Source organism: Watersipora subatra, chromosome 6, assembly GCF_963576615.1.
Source record: "Watersipora subatra chromosome 6, tzWatSuba1.1, whole genome shotgun sequence".
Lineage (NCBI taxonomy): Eukaryota > Metazoa > Bryozoa > Gymnolaemata > Cheilostomatida > Watersiporidae > Watersipora > Watersipora subatra.
Genome location: NC_088713.1, coordinates 21,110,378 through 21,129,607, shown reverse-complemented (window position 1 = coordinate 21,129,607; position 19,230 = coordinate 21,110,378). Strand labels below are relative to the sequence as shown.

The following is a 19,230-nucleotide window of genomic DNA, read 5'->3' as shown; positions in this document are numbered from 1 at the left end:
CATAACCAAAAAATATTTGAAGTATCTCTGACTTAACAACATTCACCAAGCTATTGCTTAGTTTTAGTAAACTGATTTTAAATTTCAGATGAATATTTATTATTATATGCTCATAATTTATTAAATGATTTGGCTAGGTATTTCATTATGGGACAACCTGCAGCCTGCTGGCTGCATCTTAACTACTATAAAAGACCGGCGAGACTGGGAGGCAGTGTTTCAACGCAAATACATCAACCCAACCTTTTCAGACCAGGTAAGTGGATTCTAGCATCATAGATTGAAATTATTTTGTTGTAGTTCTCCAATGTTGACTTCATAATGTTTAATTAATCTGCATGCATTGTAAGGGTGCAGCTTCCAATAGTGTGTTTTATTAAACTTTCCTGCAACATTGCTCAGATTATGGTTCCTTCTATTAGCTCTATGCTGAACACATTTGTTTAAAATCAGTAATTACACAGGAGCGTCTCTTGCAAACACTGAAGCAAAGGATTGGCACAAAGTCACCACGTGAGCTCGCAGAAATTGTTTCCACGACGAAAGTTCCAATTGACAGAGTCAACCTTCTAGCTTCTGCCGGACTTTGGGAGTACGTAAAGCCATTGACTGCAGTGTCAGTGCTCAATAACATAAACATCTCTGGCAAGGTGAGACAACTCTACAACTTTTCATGATTTGATATACTACATGTAGGTGTTGACTTAAAAATTACTTTATTAACGTTGGTGCGATGGACATCGCCTAAACCAAATGTGTCATTACTCGTTGACCACTAATTAACAGATTATTCAAAATAAATTACCACACCTCATAGAATAATAGAAGCATTTGGTGTATGAGACATATGGTGTGCACTAATACACAAGGCTAAGTGTTCAAGGCTAAGCAAAAATGTGCAGCCACTGGCAACAACTTCTGTAAGAAACTTGTAGCTACAGAGTTCTTCAAGGTCATAAAATTTAGATTATCCTGTTGTACCAATTAACCTTTTCATAATGTTGTGTGATGGTTCATGTGTAGTTTGGTGTTTTGCTTCATCTAGAACAGGCCTCCCATTCCACAATAGATATATTGCATAGACTTAAATGCATGACTTCCATTCCACAATAGATATATTGCATAGACTTAAATGCATGACTTTCATTCCACAATAGATATATTGCATAGACTTAAATGCATGACTTCCATTCCACAATAGATATATTTCATAGACCTAAATGCATGACTTCCATTCCACAATAGATATATTGCATAGACTTAAATGCATGACTTCCATTCCACAATAGATATATTTCATAGACCTAAATGCATGACTTCCATTCCACAATAGATCTATTGCATAGACTTAAATGCATGACTTCCATCCCACAATAGATATATTGCATAGACTTAAATGCATGACTTCCATTCCACAATAGATATATTTCATAGACCTAAATGCATGACTTCCATTCCACAATAGATATATTGCATAGACTTAAATGCATGACTTCCATTCCACAATAGATATATTTCATAGACCTAAATGCATGACTTCCATTCCACAATAGATCTATTGCATAGACTTAAATGCATGACTTCCATCCCACAATAGATATATTGCATAGACTTAAATGCGTGACTTCCATTCCACAATAGATATATTGCATAGACTTAAATGCATGACTTCCATCCCACAACAGATCTGTTTCCAATATCCTGTCACGGGTACCCTTTGAAGGGTACGGGTAGGGATTCCAAAATCACCCTAAATTCTGGAATTACCAGTTGGGTGAATTTACTATTAATAGTCATACATCATTTTTGCTACTCACTGTTACAGTAGTGTTCTAACTGTTTCAAAATGTTCTAAATTAAACTTTTTTTATCGCTGTTTTACAAGAATCTCATGTATTCACATAAATTTTATAAAGCTCTCAAATTATGACATGGGAGTAGTGAAAATTTTCTGTTTAATACCACAGTTCCTAGTGGCATAGGCTGAGAATATTAGCATTCATGCCTCGTACCTGATTGACATACTTAACCCTTTGACTGCCACATCATCTGTTGTGTCAAGTGCTATGGTGCCACATTTTTTCACTCAAAAGCACGGTATTTTGTTTGGGCTTTCGCTCTGCTATTACTTGGTCTATCTAATCTGGTCCAAATTAACATTATATCGTTTGAACCCTTTGAGCAAAAGAATATGACCAGCACGACTAGGCTATGGTGCCTTATATGGTGCAAATCAGATGAGGTCGAATACAAAAAAGCTTGTTTTTGAAAAAATGCAACTGTCTAGTTCATATTTCATGATTGCTAGCCGTTATTTTTTGTTGCTGGAAGTGTTAAAATAATGGAAAATCAGATTGGACAAGCTAGACTAAATTAATACAGAGTAATATACAGTCATACTTCAACTTACGAGCTTAATGCGTTCCGAGACTAAGCTCGTATGTCAATTTACTTGCATGTGGGTGCAATTTATTTATATATAGAACAATTAAATATATATTGATTGGTTTCCATACTCTAAAAAAATGCAAATAAAGCACTCAAAGCAAGATATTGTAACAGAAAGAACATGTTGGGTTAATGTCCTAACTCTTACCACATGCTTTCAAAAAGCAACAAATAAAAAATAATGCAAGGAAATATGATTAATTAAAATGTAAAATTAAATACATACAATAGCAGTTAACGCTAGTATTTGCCAGGGAGAGAAATATAAGTTATCCTTCATTACAACAGTTGACTTTGATAAATTTGGATTTCATCCAAATTCTTAAAAGACAAACTTAGAAGCAAACCTGAAAGCAAACTTTCAATTTTAACTTAACGTAATTAAATTTTCTTTGGCGTTCATAGTTTGAAGTTTCTCACTGGTTAGTTAATTTTTCCTTTGTTTCACTTTCATGGCTAGCCAGCCGTTTTAAGATAAACCTATCTAAGGACGTTTGCCTTTGTCGCCCTTTTAACATGTTGCGATTAGGACGAACACAAGTGTCGTCACAAAGGGTTAATGCACGACCACTAGCCAACTTGTCCGAATGTCTATTTTACAGTTTTGATAGATAACACCGGCTTTTTCACATAGCATCGTTTCAGTTGCGCTGTCATCGGCCAATTGTTTATCCAATGCTTGGGCAGTCTCTCCATCAGCGGTCGTGAAGATCGCTGCGCCGTTTCGAAACTACGGTTAGACCTTTTGCGAACTAAATGCCCTGAATATAATCTTTCTGTTTGATAATTGTGGATGTATTTCTGTCATATTGCTGAGCTAGCTCAATCACGCATACGCATTTCGCATATTTTTCAATGATTTTCCGTTTACTATCAATTGTTATCATTTGCTTTTTCTTTGCATTATCTTTCATTTTACATGCAAACTTTCGGTCTACGCACAGCACTTTTAATTCACATAATTCTGCACTGAAAATCGCGCACAAAAAACACGGTACAAAAGTATAACCTGAGCAGTTGAAAAATACAGAGTGATGCTGTTCTCATAAAGCACCTCCGGCATACTTGCAGGGTTGGCTTGGTTTACACTAATGGTTTAAACCGTGTGGTTTAAACCAAGGTGAAAAAACCGGTTTTTATGGTTTTGTCAGTTTTTTCATTATTTTTGGTGAAAAACATAATATTTTAAGCTTTTAGTGGTTCATGTGCGGTAGAAATGCAATTATATGTAATTATCAGCTGTGAAAGTTTATTTAGGACACAGTAAATTGATTGCAGAGCTCAAGTTGGAACTATATGAAATCCTAACACAACAATGACTTAGTGAATTTCATTTTCAATTGGTTTTATCAAGTAATATGATGATCTCTTTATTGATGAAATATAAAACCATGTGAAATATACTAATCCAATCATCGTCTCTAATAAATAATGAATACTTTCTCAAGTCTGGCCAGTGAGAAAGGAATACTTATAATTAGAAATTAAAATTAAAACAAAATCTTTTTGGACAAAAGCTTCAAGTTTGCAAACTAATATTTCTTTTATTGGACGCACGCCAAAGTAGTTGGATTGTTAGAATTCAGTTTATCAAGTTTTTTGTTTCTTTTGAAAAGTTAAAGTTGTGCCTCAAACTTTCAACATGCCTCGCAAACAGGATTCCATTTGGCAGTTTTTCACTCGAACTGCAAAAGGTAAAGGCTTTAAGGCAAAATGTAATATGTGTGCTGTCGTAACGCAAGGTCACGCAGATAGGCTTAAAGCGCGCATAGCAAAATGTCAAGCTGAAAACACCAATTTAGACAGTGATGCTAGTATTCAGGTGATAGAATTTGAGTCACCTGCCACTGCTCCAAACACTAGCAACGCATCTGCATTATGCTCTGCACTACCTGGATTCTACTCTGCACTCTGGATTAAAATTCCTACTTATGCATCGAGCTGTATGTAAAATATTCACTTTATGTGATAAGATTTCTGCTCTGTATTTCATCGATTATGTTTGATTAAAGATTCATTCTGAAATTTCCATATGTTTTCTGTCTTTTTCCCATAAAACTCCCACAGTACTATCTTTAACAGATGATTCCACATATGTATGTTCAATACTCAATCATGCAGCTATAATAAGTGATGTTAATTAGACTTAAAAAACATAGTTTTTTTTCGGTTTTTTCATAGAAACTGGTTTTTCCAATCCTGCATACTTGGCAACTGACTCACGTGCTCGTATCTCAAACATGGCTCGTATGTTAGTGCTAAAACTTGCTTAAAAGCTGGCTCGTATCTCAAGTTTCTCGTACGTTAGAGCACTCGTAAGTTGTAGTATTACTGTAATGTAATATGAAGATAATACAAATCAGAAACTCACTTCTGAAAACAACGTAAGATCCAGTAATAAATAAATTTGTATCATTCAAAATATGATTATCGATGGCAAAAACTTCCTAAAATTAAAGACAAAAAAGTGCCCCCACAAAGGAGAGTTTCAAATTTAAACTAAAAGACATCGCAACAACTTTAGACATAAAACACCATACAAAAATGTAAATCTTTTCATGGAAACTAACGGTTTCAGATAATTGATTTTCGTAAAACAATGTTTTCGGTAATCGTAGCATAAAGTTACTTAACTATTAATCTCTAATACTAGTTTATAATAAAATGTTGTAAATTACGTTCTGACGGCAATGCATAAAAGTTTGTAAACATTTCTTGAAAGTTTAGTTTGCACAGTAGGACTTTCTAAAAATTAATGGCTTGAATAGTGTACATCATCTCACTATTCTTGACTGTGAGCCCAAATTTCTCCAACTCTTTTTCTACAGTGTATCTATATTAGTTACATTTTCAGTAAATGGGAAAATCCTAACTAGTTTCAAATAATCGTTTGGGTTATCAGAAGCTGTAAGATTTACATCGTTATAGGCATAGATATAGTAAACCCTAGATTGGTGAATAGCTATCATTACTATGGAGCAAAAGTGAGGCCTATAATTGGCTGTTGTTTTCACGACGTTACGTCGTAGTGATGTGCATCACAGCATCAAAGCCTTCAATTGAGCAATAAGTTTAGTAGTGGAAGCATGCTTGTCATACTAGTTCTTCAGTCATAAACGTAACAATAAGACCAAATTCTTAGTGAAACGTCATCAGAAGAGACCACAACACCCCAGGTATATCCTGAATTGCCCATAACAAGACAGAACTTCAACTCAAAACAAGAAGTTCTCAACAATATCATAAGCTATCTATGCCAATTAAAGACACCAAGCTGGAAGCTGCTAGTGGAAAATAATAGGAAAATCATCATCATTTCGTCATTGGTTTTCAGTCAGCAACCAAATGTGTACATGGCATTGCTCAATATCTTTTCAGCAACCACCCTTACATCAACTACTTCCTAACCTTTAAGATCAACCAGGATCACATTGAGATTCTGTTTTCCACAATACGATCTGAGGGTGGCTATAACAATAACCCGGGTGTGCAGTGCTTTAGATCTGCAATTCCAGCACTGTTCATAAAAGCAGATATCACACCACGTCCTAATGTTAACTGTATTCATCTGGATGTCAGCAGAGCTGAAAAAACTGGCCAACTCCTGCTACATTCTCTGGCTAGAAAGAAAAAGAAAGAAGAGACAAAAGCTGAGGAAGGTGAAGATGAGGAGTTCGGTGATGAGGATTGTTTTTTAACTCAAATGTGATGAGTGTATCAAGTTCTTGACCGATGTAGAAGTAGTGGGAAGTAGAAATAGTGATGACATAACCCTAATCTCAGTTAAAAACAGAGGAGGATTGGTGACCAGATTGATAGGCCGAATATGTATTGCTGCAGAAAAGTGCCTACGTTCACACATGGAGAGCTATGGTATCACACAGAGAGCTTTTAAACAAGTAACATCACAGACAATCACATATATGTCTTATTACATAACCTCAATCAAGGTTTTACATGTACAGTGCATGCCAACAGTCTGCTCAAAACTATAGTAAATCGCTATACTAAAATCAGAATACACTATGCCGCTTCAAAGCAGGAATCTAGTTCAACCAACCTTAGACAAAAAATATCTCGTCTAGTTATTTTCAGTCATGTCTAATGGGTGTTTAATACAGTGGTCCAGCGTAACTGCTTCTAAATCTCATTTGACTCATTAGTTTGTTATTAGTTTAATTTCTATTTGGTCCCTCTTTGTATTTTCAATGATATAGAAGCTTCTAAATCGTTGGTATTTTTCATTACCATGTGTGTAAGATTTTTGCCTTTCTCATCCAAAGTCATTACAGTCATACTTAGACTTACGAGCTTAATGCGTTCAGAGACTGAGCTCGTATGTCAATTTACTCGCATGTTGCTGCAATTTATTTATATATAGAACAATTAAATATATATTGATTGGTTTCCATACTCTAAAAATGCAAATAAAACACTCAAAACAATATATTGTAACAGAAAGAGCATGTTGGTTATCCTCCTAACTTACCACATGCTTTCAAAAAGCAACAAACAAAAAATAATGCAAGGAAATGTGATTAATTAAAATGTAAAATTAAATACATACAATAGCAGCTAACGCTAGCATTTGCCAGAGAGGGAGAGATAAGTTATCCTTCATTACAACAGCTGACTTTGATAAATTTGGATTTTATCCAAGTCGTAAAAGACAAACTTAAAAGCAAACCTAAAAGCAAACTTTAATCTTTAACTTAACGTAATTAAAATTTCTTCGGCGTTCATAGTTTTCAGTTTCTCGCTGGTTAGCTAATTTTTCTTTTGTTTCGCTCTCACGACCAGCTGGCCGTTTTAAGAGAAACCTATCTAAGGTCGTTTGCCTTTGTCGCCCTTTCAACATGTTGCGATCAGGACAAACACAGGTGTCGTCACCAAGGGTCAATGCACGACCACTAGCCAACTTGTCCGAATGTCTATTTTTTAGTCTTGATAGATAGCACCGGCCTTTTTACGTAGCATCGTTTCAGTTACGCCGTCACCGACCAATTGTTTGTCTTTTATCTAAAGCCTGAGCAGTCTCTCCATCAGTGGTCATGAAGATCGCTGCGTTGTTTAGAAGCTATGGTTAGTCCTTTTGCAAACTAAATGCCTTGAATATAATCCTTGTGTTTGATGATTGTGGATGTATTTCTGTCATATTGCTGAGCTAGCTCAATCACGCATACATATTTTGCATATTTTTCAATGATTTTCCGTTTACTATCAATTGTTATCATTCGCTTTTTCTTTGCATTATCTATCCTTTTACTGGCAAACTTTCGGTCTACGCACGGTACTTTTAATTCACATAATTCAGCACTGAAAATCGCGCACAAAATACATGGTACAAAAGTATAATCTGAGCAGTTGAAAAATACAGAATGATGCTGTTCTCATAAAACACCTCCGACATACTTGGCAACTGACTCATGTGCTCGTATCTCAAACATGGCTCGTATGTTAGTGCTAAAACTTGCTTGAAAGCTGGCTCGTATCTCAAGTTTTTTGTATGTTAGGGCACTCGTAAGTTGAAGTATTACTGTATATAAGTTTTACATATTTTCAATAAAATGTGCAGTCTCAGATGCACAAACTATGGAAAAATTGAGCAGTTTTTAGTGCTAAGTCAATATGAGTTAATAGATCAGCTGATTCGCTTTGCACATCACCATGACATTGCGTCATGCTAATTATAGGCCTCACTTGTTTTGATTATTCGCATATCTAGGGTTTACTATATCTATGGTTATAGGCATCATTTGGTTTCTCATGTGGTATTAGTGCATAGTCAACTTCATCATAGCATTGTTTGCTGATGAGACCTCTGTTTTTAATCTTTTAGGAGTTGCCTGTCCTGACAGCAACAGTGACAAACTGTGATGTCTTGGTAGCTGTTAATAGCCTGCCAGAAGTCATTCATCTTATCAAGATCTTAAGTAGCAAGTTTCACGGTCGCTTCACCAGAGCTCAGGCTAAAGAGATAAAAATCGGCTCCTTCATAGTCAGACACACAAAGACGCTAAACATTCCTGAAGAGCGGCTAGAGAAGATGGTCAGGAGCTATGTGAAGGCCTGGAATACCGCTATCACCTCTTCCAACTGTATGTAATTAATGCCGCTAAAAGACACTTTGTAGATTTTTCTTCATGGATATTAGTATAAAGTATAACACAGTTTTTAGTACAGATCTTACCACTCGCTAATAGCCTGTAGTATTGGACACACTGTCCGTATAACCTAAAAGGCAGCTATTAACGCAGGTTTTACCACCTAGTAAAAACCCATAGTTATAGACTGAAACACCATCAAAATAAAATACAAACACCACTGTGCTGAAGCTGAAAATGTTCGTAATCAAGAACCAGGACATCTAGCTTGCTCTTGTAGGGAACAACGCTGCTGGAGTGTTGAGTGAGGACCCTCCACTATCCACATTTCTCGTAGATCGACACAACCAGCAGGTGTCTCATTCATTAAAACTTGTCAGGTTTCTTGTTGAAACCCACAATGCTGTTGTTCAAGCTGCCAGTTATGAGAGGTTAGTAATATGTATTCAGGGCAATTAGATGTCAATGTGGCTCGCGTAAAGAAGTACAGTCAAACATGGATAACTCGCCCACGGATAGCTCAAACACATGGTTAATTCGAACGGTTTCTTTGGTCCGTTCCCACGTAATGATAAATTGCTATAGATAACTCAAACTCAACACTGTTTACTCGAACTGTTTTTTGCCCAACGGCTACCGAAACGGTTGTTATAGCTTTAGAAAATCACTATTTCAAGCCATAGAGGTAAACCTCAACTTTTCGTAATTCATAAGCGCCGTTATTACCACCATCGGCAAAATATTTTTGTCAGTGACTTTTCTAAAGTTTTGGTGAAATTTAATTTATACCAAACATCCACTTAGCGATCACCCTTCGGAAGCAAGGTAAAGTGAGGTAATCTTTGCATAAACTTCAAGAAAAATCTGCAAAATTGATCGTGGGTAAAACGCTCAAAAGAAAAAGATGTCTTTTTTTTTGAGCATTTCAACAACGATCAAGTTTTGCCAATGTCAATCTAAAAAACTTCCTGGCAATAACATCACTTCAAATAACAAACCAATCTCAAGTAATAGAAAAATCTCTATACTTTTTGTTAAAAACGTTTTAAACTTTACATTAGAAGCATTTGATTTGAAACTAGCCATTTGTGCTTTTGATTTATATTATAGTTTGTATATGTTCATGTATCTATTAATAAATAAATAAATACATGGACTTGTGACAGTGCTCTAATAACTTGAACACTCTGATAATTCGAACACTTTCGCTCGGTCCCGTGAAGTTCGAGTTATCCATGTTTGACTGTGGATTACACCAATTACCACCCGGTAAATGCAAACCATTTCCGATTTTCCGATTCACTATCTTGCAATTTCGTTATCACAGCATTCAGAGTAGATGCTAGCACTAGCAGCCTCGAGTGAAATAATCTAAACTGGATGTGACCGTGTCTTGGTACAAAGTTTCTCGCAGTTTATGTGTCATGGTCGTTAGTAAAGCTGTTATTAAATTTGTTTCCAATAGATATTGGTAAAGTTTGAAAATGTGCCAAAAATGCTAGTGAATATAAAAACTTTCCAAACATGCTTCACTACTAAAAGTGCGCTGTTTCCATGTTTGCCACAGAGGTGTAGTCTAGTGCATATCTTTGTGGGCAGGTGAAATATTGAAACTGCCACAGTTGTCAGCGCACTTTATATGCACGACTAATCTTCTCTGTACGTTTCGTAAATCAGCTCTATTTGTGATTTGTTTAGGAGGTCTCACAGATTTTATAATTATAATATGACTTTTGAATTAATACTAAATTGTCAGAAATAATAAAATGTAGCATGGATGTCATTGGTTTATTTCCATGTTACGATAGCAGTTGTTGTAAATTTGCCAACTTTCCTGAAACCGCGAAATTCTGTATGTGCAATTAATGAGGCAATTATTTTTGCCGAGTTGGGATTTCACCTCATGGCATTCAGTTTATTAGACCGATATTCTAGCCAGCTGAGTTGGTCTGTCATATTGGCCCCCCTCAGACTTTCAAAGCCTCAAAATAATATTTATTTTTTGTGTCTTGTGATAGAAAAAGTGAATCGACTGACTGCAACCAATAATAGTTCATGTATATACATATAAATCTAAGTGATTGCTTGTTGGTTTGTCTGTCATGTTTCAAGTTATAGCGATAAAATGCACACGCTTGCAGCTTTTGCTAGCGTTAGGAATTAACTTTGCTATACTTTGGAATATTTGTGTACACACGTATTACACTTGCCAATCTTTAATGGTGCTCAAGACTGCCAGGGCACTAGAAGAAAAGTAAAATATGTTTTGTTTAGTACACTGGCAGACTTCTCCAAAATGCTATAAATGTATGTATATATGACATAAACCTAATTAAACTTATAGCACACACAAATAAAAAACCGTCTACCGTACTTTTCGGGCTATAAACCGCACCCTTATATAAGCAGCATCTGCTTTATTTTCCAAAAATCCACAATAAAACAATAATAGGCCACACCTTTGTATAGGCCGCAGAACTCAGGACGGCGCTTTTTAATGCGGCAGCAACTTCGCCATTTAAAACGGCACTGTTTCGTATTACCTGACGCTTTTTAACCTAGTGCCTAACGGAACAGTACTGTTAGGCATTGTTTCGTATTGTCTTTCACCGCTAGAGGCGCACTAACCGGAGATTCTTGTTAATGCGCCCTAGCGGTGAAAAAAAAGCCACAGATTAGCCGCACCGTTATATAAGCTGCATGGTTCAAATCATCAGAAAAAAGTAGCGGCTAATAGTGCGAAAAGTATGGTAGTTTTTATTTGTGAACCACAGGTAGAAATTTCCTCAGGGAATATAGCAGGTAGCTTTGAGTAATGCCAGATTGTCAATAGTACAACAATTTCCAATACAAGTTAATCTTTGTAGAGAGCCAGTTAGTCTTTCTGATGTCACTCCTTCTCGGTTGGTGAGTCTGACAAGCAGAGATGAAATCTTTAGCATCATCACAGCCTATACTGAGTTCTCCTCAGCTACAACCAATGATCTCCTTTATGACTGGGATGGAGCTGAACACGAAGTGAAAGTAAAATTTGTTGGCACCAGAAGTAGAATTGTATTTAAAGATAGCGAACTGTCTTGCTACATGTTTCAGGAAGACTTCAGTCTTCGAAATCAGATTGAAGTACTCAAACCAGCACAGGTGAGGGAAAAAGGCACATCTGCATTGTTTGACAGTTTATGAAGTCCAAATATTTTAAACCTATTCATTATGAATTTGGACCAATGGGTGTTAAGGTAGTAATATTGTGAAAACTTTATATTACGTGTACCTTTTATCTTATGAGTAATATTGAACACAACACCCTGAAAAACTAATGGGTGTTTGCTGATTTTTTTCAGCTGTGAACTGAAGTAGGATTTTAGCTGAACACAAGTCAACTTTTTTAATAACTTGAACATTTCCCATTAGATCAAGCAGTTCAGAGAAAAAGACTTTCAATATGACTAATTTACGTTATTTTTTCTGCTATTACTCATGTATGATACTTTATCCAGTTGTTACAGTTGAAGGTAGTTAGTAAAGGAGCAGCTTTTACCTACCTGCATTCACCAGTTTAAAAAGGTTCTATAGCTGTTCTTTTCCGTTTCCTGTCTTGTTTTACTTGATTGCTAATAGTGTCAATATAGTGTCTTGTTAATAGTGTCTTTAGTGTCTACCAAACTGCACCAGTTGAAGAGGTATATACAGTTGAGGCTCATATAACATCATCTTCTGAATAAATTCCAAATAATGTAAAAAATCAACAACTATACTTCATGCTCGTATCTCAAATCAAACATGCGCTCGGACTTCCCCTCATATCTCGAATTTTTTGTAAGTTGGGACACTCGTATGTCGAGATATGGCTGTATATGTATAACATAAATAAATGCATGTACTGCATATATATATAGATAAATGTATATGCATATATATATATGCATGAATGTACAAAAATATAGGCAACTGCCTCACAAAAGGAATTATCTAGGGAAACATATATTCATCAGTTTTTGAGAATGTATTTACCTGCCTGCTTTTGAGAATGTATTTACCTGCCAGTTTTTGAGAATGTATTTACTTGCCTGCTTTTGAGAATGTATTTACCTGCAGTCACACTAGTAAATATGTTCTCAAACGAAACATAATTTTACGGCTAATTTACTTTATTTTAATGTCCTACCTTAGCTAAGGATACCTGGCATCACAAACTTCTTTCGGTTGGGGAGTTTTAGTTCTTATCTTTTCGTTAGGAAAAGCTGGACAATCAGATTCGTGACATCACAGCAAATGCAGCTTCTAACCAAAGCATTCAAAGTTTAACAAACAATTTGAATGCTCTGGGAATTGCCATCAACTACCTGTCAGTAATGCCAAGATATGACAAAGAGGTTTCCCTCACAGATTTCATGCAGAACACTGTTGGTTCTTCGCTTCCGTGCTTGCCGGCAGGCATCAAAGTTAGGCACACAGTGGATGTCTGGTTGCTAGTCAAGTACTGTCAAACTGATGCACTCATGCAAAACAATCAGGTTGGTTTTTAATCATTTTGTGCCTGCAAAAGATCCTCTGTTAGATGTGGCTATTTTAAATACCACATTAAAAGATAAATTTAAACATAAAATAAACATTAAAGTTTTGCAAACATCTGCTCAGCATGTCTAGAATTACGCAACACATACATGGATAATGTAGAATCTTAAAAATTAACAGCCAAGTACGCTTTTGTCAGCGACTGATGAAGCAGTTCAAATCAAGATTTTACACGCAGTACTGAGTGCAATTGTTTTCCTACTATTCCCCTTTCATACACCAGATGTGTCAAGAGGTTGCTATGGTAACTATAGTCTAATTTAAGTAGTAATGTTGAATGGTTCAAAACAACCTTCTAATGCTTGTTGTATCTAGTTATCTAATTATCACCAAAGCCCAGAAGCCTTTTGTTATAGTTCGAGTCTTTGAAATTGTTTTATTCAATAGGAACCATTTGATGACGTGGAAGCCGCTTATACTCGTGACCTTCAACCAGAAATTGAAGACTTTGTGAGGGAAAAGTGTACCTACAACAGCCCGAGAACGAAAGCTCTCCTACAACAGCTCTTTGCCTATATCATTTTTAGTCTAAACAAAGAGGCTGTAGAGCAGGATTATGTGGATCCAGAAGAAGGGTGAATATTCTTATCACTTTGAACCAAGCGCTATGTACATGTACAAAGTGAAATTTGAGCAAATATTCTGTCTAGACAGTAACAGTAGTTCCTCAATTTTCGCAGTTGATGAGGATCAGCATCTTCCGTTTTATGTGAAAATTTGCGAAATAGAAACTAATCCTTTGAAGTACTTGTACGAGCAAAAATTTTAACATGTATATATATACAGATATTAATGTGTTTTAATGTTTTTAATCAATTTTTTTTATTTTTAAACAATTATTGTTGAACCATTTAGTACTGAAGCGCGGAAGGTGAGCCGTGAACTGATTTTCAGACATTTTTGCAAGTAGAGTTGAAAGAGATTAAAATAATGATAGGTAAGGGATGATAACTCGCTGATTGAGTTTTTATTGGATTCCTATGGCTTACATAAAAAGCAACAGTCCTAATGTGAATCGGCAAACATCAGAGCTCTGTTTTTAAGGTAACTTAAGCCATATCTAGTGCGAACATCAGAGCTCTGTATTTTAAGGTAACTCAAACCATATCTAGTGCGAACATTAGAGCTGTATTTTAAGGTATCATCTAAAGGGATCTTAATTTGTGTGTTTCTTTAGAAGCACTGACAGAGCAAAACAAACATATTGATCTCTTGTCACTGTATTCTCTTTACTATGATGTATTTACATACTAGCTTGACTCTCCTCTGTCTTCTCAGCTTCTTCGCAATCTTTACCAAAATAAGAGCGGTGTCTGTCTTGTTTAGACCAGTGGGAAAAAGAATTGTATTGTACAGGAATTCAAATCGGACACTCTGTTCGGTGGATCCAAGTAATAACCACTGCACCGCTCAGGCACCGCTCAGCCACTGGCCCGTGTGTTTGAACTGCACACACACTTATTACGCATCATGCTATCTTATGCTTAGAAATTCATTTCTTAATTTAGCACTTGATTGTTGACAGGCTTCACTCTGCCCTCGAGTTGTTCATTATGAAGTATGACGAAAATGGACACGAGGAACAAATAAAAATGCTCCCTGTGCTGCCAGATGTTGTGAGGGTATCGCATGCTGCCAAAATCTGGAAATGCATTTGGAAAAGGTTTACTACTGCCGTAGAAATGAACTAACTTTTCAACTTAGCTGCTAAAAAAATATTCATAAAATGCTGTCAAAGAATGCTTCTATACAATCAAGTTGTGTGATTCGATTTATCAACACAAAATTCGTACCACATCACATCTTATCGATCTATCAGAAAACGTTTCATATAGTTTGTGTTCGCGTGTTGATCATATTTTTTTAATATATTTGATTTTCATATTTTTGTTATTATGAATAGCCATTGTCTAAAGTATGAACAATAAAGTGTTTGCCTGTTTACATTGCTAGCGCATAGGATAAGCAGTCTAAAAATACAGAATTCTCAGTTCAGACAACTTCCTATCTACACTCGTATGAGTGCAATATCTAGATGCTTCTTGAAGTTCTATTCCACACTGATGTATTTATTTTTTAAAGACATTTTGAAATAGCATGTAACAATATTAACCTATAGTAGCAAGTCTTGTGTAGCAGGTATGTTATTAGTATTAATAGTATGTAACAATATTAACCTGTAGTAGCAAGTCTTGTTTAGCAGGTATATTATTAGTATTAATAGTATGTAACAATATTAACCTGTAGTAGCAAGTCTTGTATATCAGGTATATTAATAGTATTAATAGTATGTAACAATATTAACCTGTAATAATGAGTCTTGTGTAGCAGGTATAATATTATTATTAATAGTATGTAACAATATTAACCTGTAATAATGAGTCTTGTGTAGCAGGTATAATATTATTAGTATTAATAGTGTGTAACAATATTAATCTGTAGTAGCACTTTTTGTGTAGCAGGTATATTATTCACCAGCACCTGGCGTTATGGAAAGGGTTACGAACCAGGATAGTGAACTCAGTAGTTCAGCAAGCTAATGAATTTTGGTTTTTTCATGGAGACTAACATCTTGATTTCTAAAGATGTTATTTAGGCTTTAAATCTCATGATGTAAACAAACCAGTATGGCATTGCCGCAACATTGCAGATCTGATAATACTTGCCTTTTCCTGAATGTTAGTGTCACCAATGACTATCTGAGAGAACCCGAATTAAATTTTAACATTTTATTAGATTTATTTTTAGAAGTCAAGCTAAATACAATATAACTTGGCAATCAGACTCACCGACTCTCAATAATTACAAAAAAGAATCTATTTCCGTTACAAACAGTTTGTTGTGCATTTTTTTTCAATCTATTGTGACAGTTAACAATGCTTGGGCTTTGTAAGTTTGGCAAACATGAAAGTTTGCCGAACAAAACGTAAGTACTTACAAACATTATATTAGATTGTCATTTCACTGCTTGAAGGTTGTGCAGAGGTCTTGATTGCCAAAATATAAATACTATTTTTAAGATTGCCCTTGCTGACACTTTTCATATGGTTGACAGACAACTACAAGTAACTAAAAGTGCTTATCAATTAGTGGGGCATGAGGCTCAATCAAGGTGGAACATATTTGACCTCAGGTAACATGTTTTACGCCTTTACTTTTAATTCCTTTGCTCTCCAAGAATGAGGTGCAAATGCACCATTTAGGACAGTAATGATCTCACCACCAGATTGGGCGCATGGAGCGTTTATTCTGCAGTGTAGCTTCTTGCCCCGAGCAGCGGCACCACTAAAGGTGCAGGATTATGAAGCTTTAAATTAAATATTTTCTGTTACAGTTGATATAATAAAGTTAGCCTTTGTTGTAAATTGGTTCTTTTTCCCTTTCATGTTGATAAAGATACAATGTTATACTGCTAACAATTTTATAAAATAATTGATTCTATATATATTAGCATTTAAAGAGAATGCAAGGCTTTCTCATTTTTTAGAAGTGATTTACTATGATTAGTTCAGATCAATAAAAACTCCATCGTACATAAACATAAAGTTTATTGTAAAATTTGAGACAGTATTAAGCAAATATGCTTGTGTTGTTAATACTTGAACTTTTCTGACAAACTGAAAATAGAATTTTTAAATTTAACCTGGTCAAAGAGACATGCATGTGTTGGTAATACATCGACAATTCTGAAAAACTAGCAAAAATATTTTTAATTTAAACTGGTCTGTTGAACGCTAAAACAATGTTATGCAGTCATCTTTGCAGAATAGCTCATTTAAAGATTTTGTCACTCACTGAGGAACATATCTAGAAGTTGGCTGTGATAATGCCAAACAATAATGAAACTAAACAGTACAGCACTCGCCAGTCTGTAAGAGAATTGTCTGCGTGTTAGAGTGACATCGTTGTCTCTTGCGATAAATTCACAGTATTCATCTTCATCCATGTACTTAAGGCACAAAGGTAATGTCATGAAAAAGACTTTAATCAGTAACATGATGACTATTGGTTTTGCACAAAAATAGAGGTAAGAAAAGCAGCAAAAATATGAGCTGCAAAGAGTTTATTTTTTATTTAAGACCACAGCTAAAATGACTTAAAAACAGCACTGACATTATCTCTGGAATGCCATTTTTTAAAATTTCAACATACAGTATGTTAAAACTATGTATAACATACCAACTGTATGTTAATATGAATATTGATAATACGCTTAGTATATATGCTCGCTATTATTTTACGTATCGGTTAATATTTTAGATCATCAATACTTCAGTTATGTTTCCATGTTTTGATTTAGTTTGTTTAACATATTTATTATTTAATATAAGTGTTTATAATTAAAACACTTACTATTTTTAAAATAGGAAACAATTTGGTTTGCTCAGTAGACCTCAGAACCTCAATGTTTTAAAATTAGATTGACAGTTTTCAAAATTAAAGTAATCTATTTTGCAATTATTAAAAGTAAATGCGATTTAAAAGGTGTGATAATCAGTTGTATAAGTAGCTAAAACTTGTTACCTACAAAACATGGATATACCATATCACAAATATGAAGCGTTTACCCACCGATTACCTTGAGAATAACTGAGTATTTTCTCAGTTACTTTCAGTTAGAAAATGATAGTAAAATAAGCTGCAACATGTTTTATGTTTCTAAACAATATAATCACAATAATTTCTATGTTAACATGGCGCTAGCTGTAACAAAATGTACTCCGTAAGACATTGGTATGTAAGTCTTTTGCTGTCACTGCATATTAGCTGTTCACTGTCACTGTGTATTAGTCATTCACTGTCACTGCATGTTAGTCGTTCACTGTCACTGCATATTAGTCGTTCACTGTCACAGTTTATTACTTTTACACTGCCTTTGCAAGTCATCTGCTGTTACAACATCTGCTTTCACAATTTATAAGTTATCTATTGTCATTACATAGTAACCATTCAGCATTACACAGTTTTAGTCGCCAACTTCTGTGACATATTAGTCATCTACTGTTACTGCGTATTATTTGTCCATTGTCCCAACTTATTAGTGATCACCTGTCACCATGTGTTATTCATTCCCTGTCACTGCATATTAGTCATTCACTATCACTGTGTGTTAGTCATTCACTGTCACTGTGTGCTAGTCATATGCAGTCACTGCGTATTAGTCATCCACTGCCACTGCAAATTAATTATTTGCGGTCATATTAGTTGTATATGGATTCTGTGAATTTAGACAGAAGGTAACTATCCTTAGCACTTTAAAGCAAATCTTTGGACTGTATCTACAACAATACAGCGCAACCACAACATACAACTTTTTTTTACACATAATGTAAAATTTGATTAACTTTTTGTCTGGGCATTTGAAATGCTTTCCAGCTTTAGAAGTAAAAACAAATGTGCAGGTAAAAGGAGAAAATAAAAAAATAAAAATTAAGGTAAGATAACTCTCAGATTGAGTTTTTATTGGATTGTTTTGGCTTATCAGATCAAAAGAGACAGCTCTAGAGTTATTCGACTAACCAGAGAGCTGTATTTTAAAATGATTTGAACTATAACTAGTGTAAGCTAAAGTGAGTAACACAATACAACTTTATCACCCACAATGCATTGCTGAACCTACACATTTTTTCACACTTTTTTAATGTTGCGCAAAAATAAAAATCCTGATTTTTTATTAATCTTTAGTTCCCTTGCAGTATGGTGTGCCGTGAGAGATCGTCATATGTTATAAATCAAAGAGAATAATTATGTGCACAACTAGTTAGAATACTATTATGTGAACAATTACGGCAAGTGATAGTGTACTGGGCTGCTAGGTTAAAAGCAGCAAATTCACAACTTTTGGTTAGTTCGAATTCCATACGATGCGACCTTTTTTCAACCTGCAACCGTGGCTTTTAATTGACAGACATGGCTTTTAATATAGACTAACTGGTGGAATGCTTGGCGCTGCCTGGGTTAGATATAAACTTACTGGTGGAATGCTTGGCATTGCCTGAGCTAGAATATGCTGTCTTAAAATATGCAGTCTAAAAATACAGAGTTCTCAGGTCGGATCACTTCTAAGCTACATTCATATGTTTGCAGTATCTGAATGCTACCT

At 35.2% G+C, this 19,230-nt stretch overlaps 1 protein-coding gene across 1 annotated transcript in view; it reads left to right on the top strand.

Moving 5' to 3' along the window:
* Positions 1-15,071, top strand: part of LOC137398111 (E3 ubiquitin-protein ligase RNF213-like) — an 87,038-nt gene extending 71,967 nt beyond the window's left edge. Inside the window, exons 40-47 of the mRNA XM_068084220.1 lie at positions 138-256; positions 465-650; positions 8,288-8,546; positions 8,833-8,983; positions 11,420-11,693; positions 12,788-13,066; positions 13,515-13,702; positions 14,739-15,071. Coding sequence (XP_067940321.1) covers positions 138-256; positions 465-650; positions 8,288-8,546; positions 8,833-8,983; positions 11,420-11,693; positions 12,788-13,066; positions 13,515-13,702; positions 14,739-14,838 — 1,556 coding nt within the window. The 3' untranslated portion in view covers positions 14,839-15,071. The remainder of the gene's footprint in view (positions 1-137; positions 257-464; positions 651-8,287; positions 8,547-8,832; positions 8,984-11,419; positions 11,694-12,787; positions 13,067-13,514; positions 13,703-14,738) is intronic.
* The last annotated feature ends 4,159 nt before the right edge of the window (positions 15,072-19,230 follow it).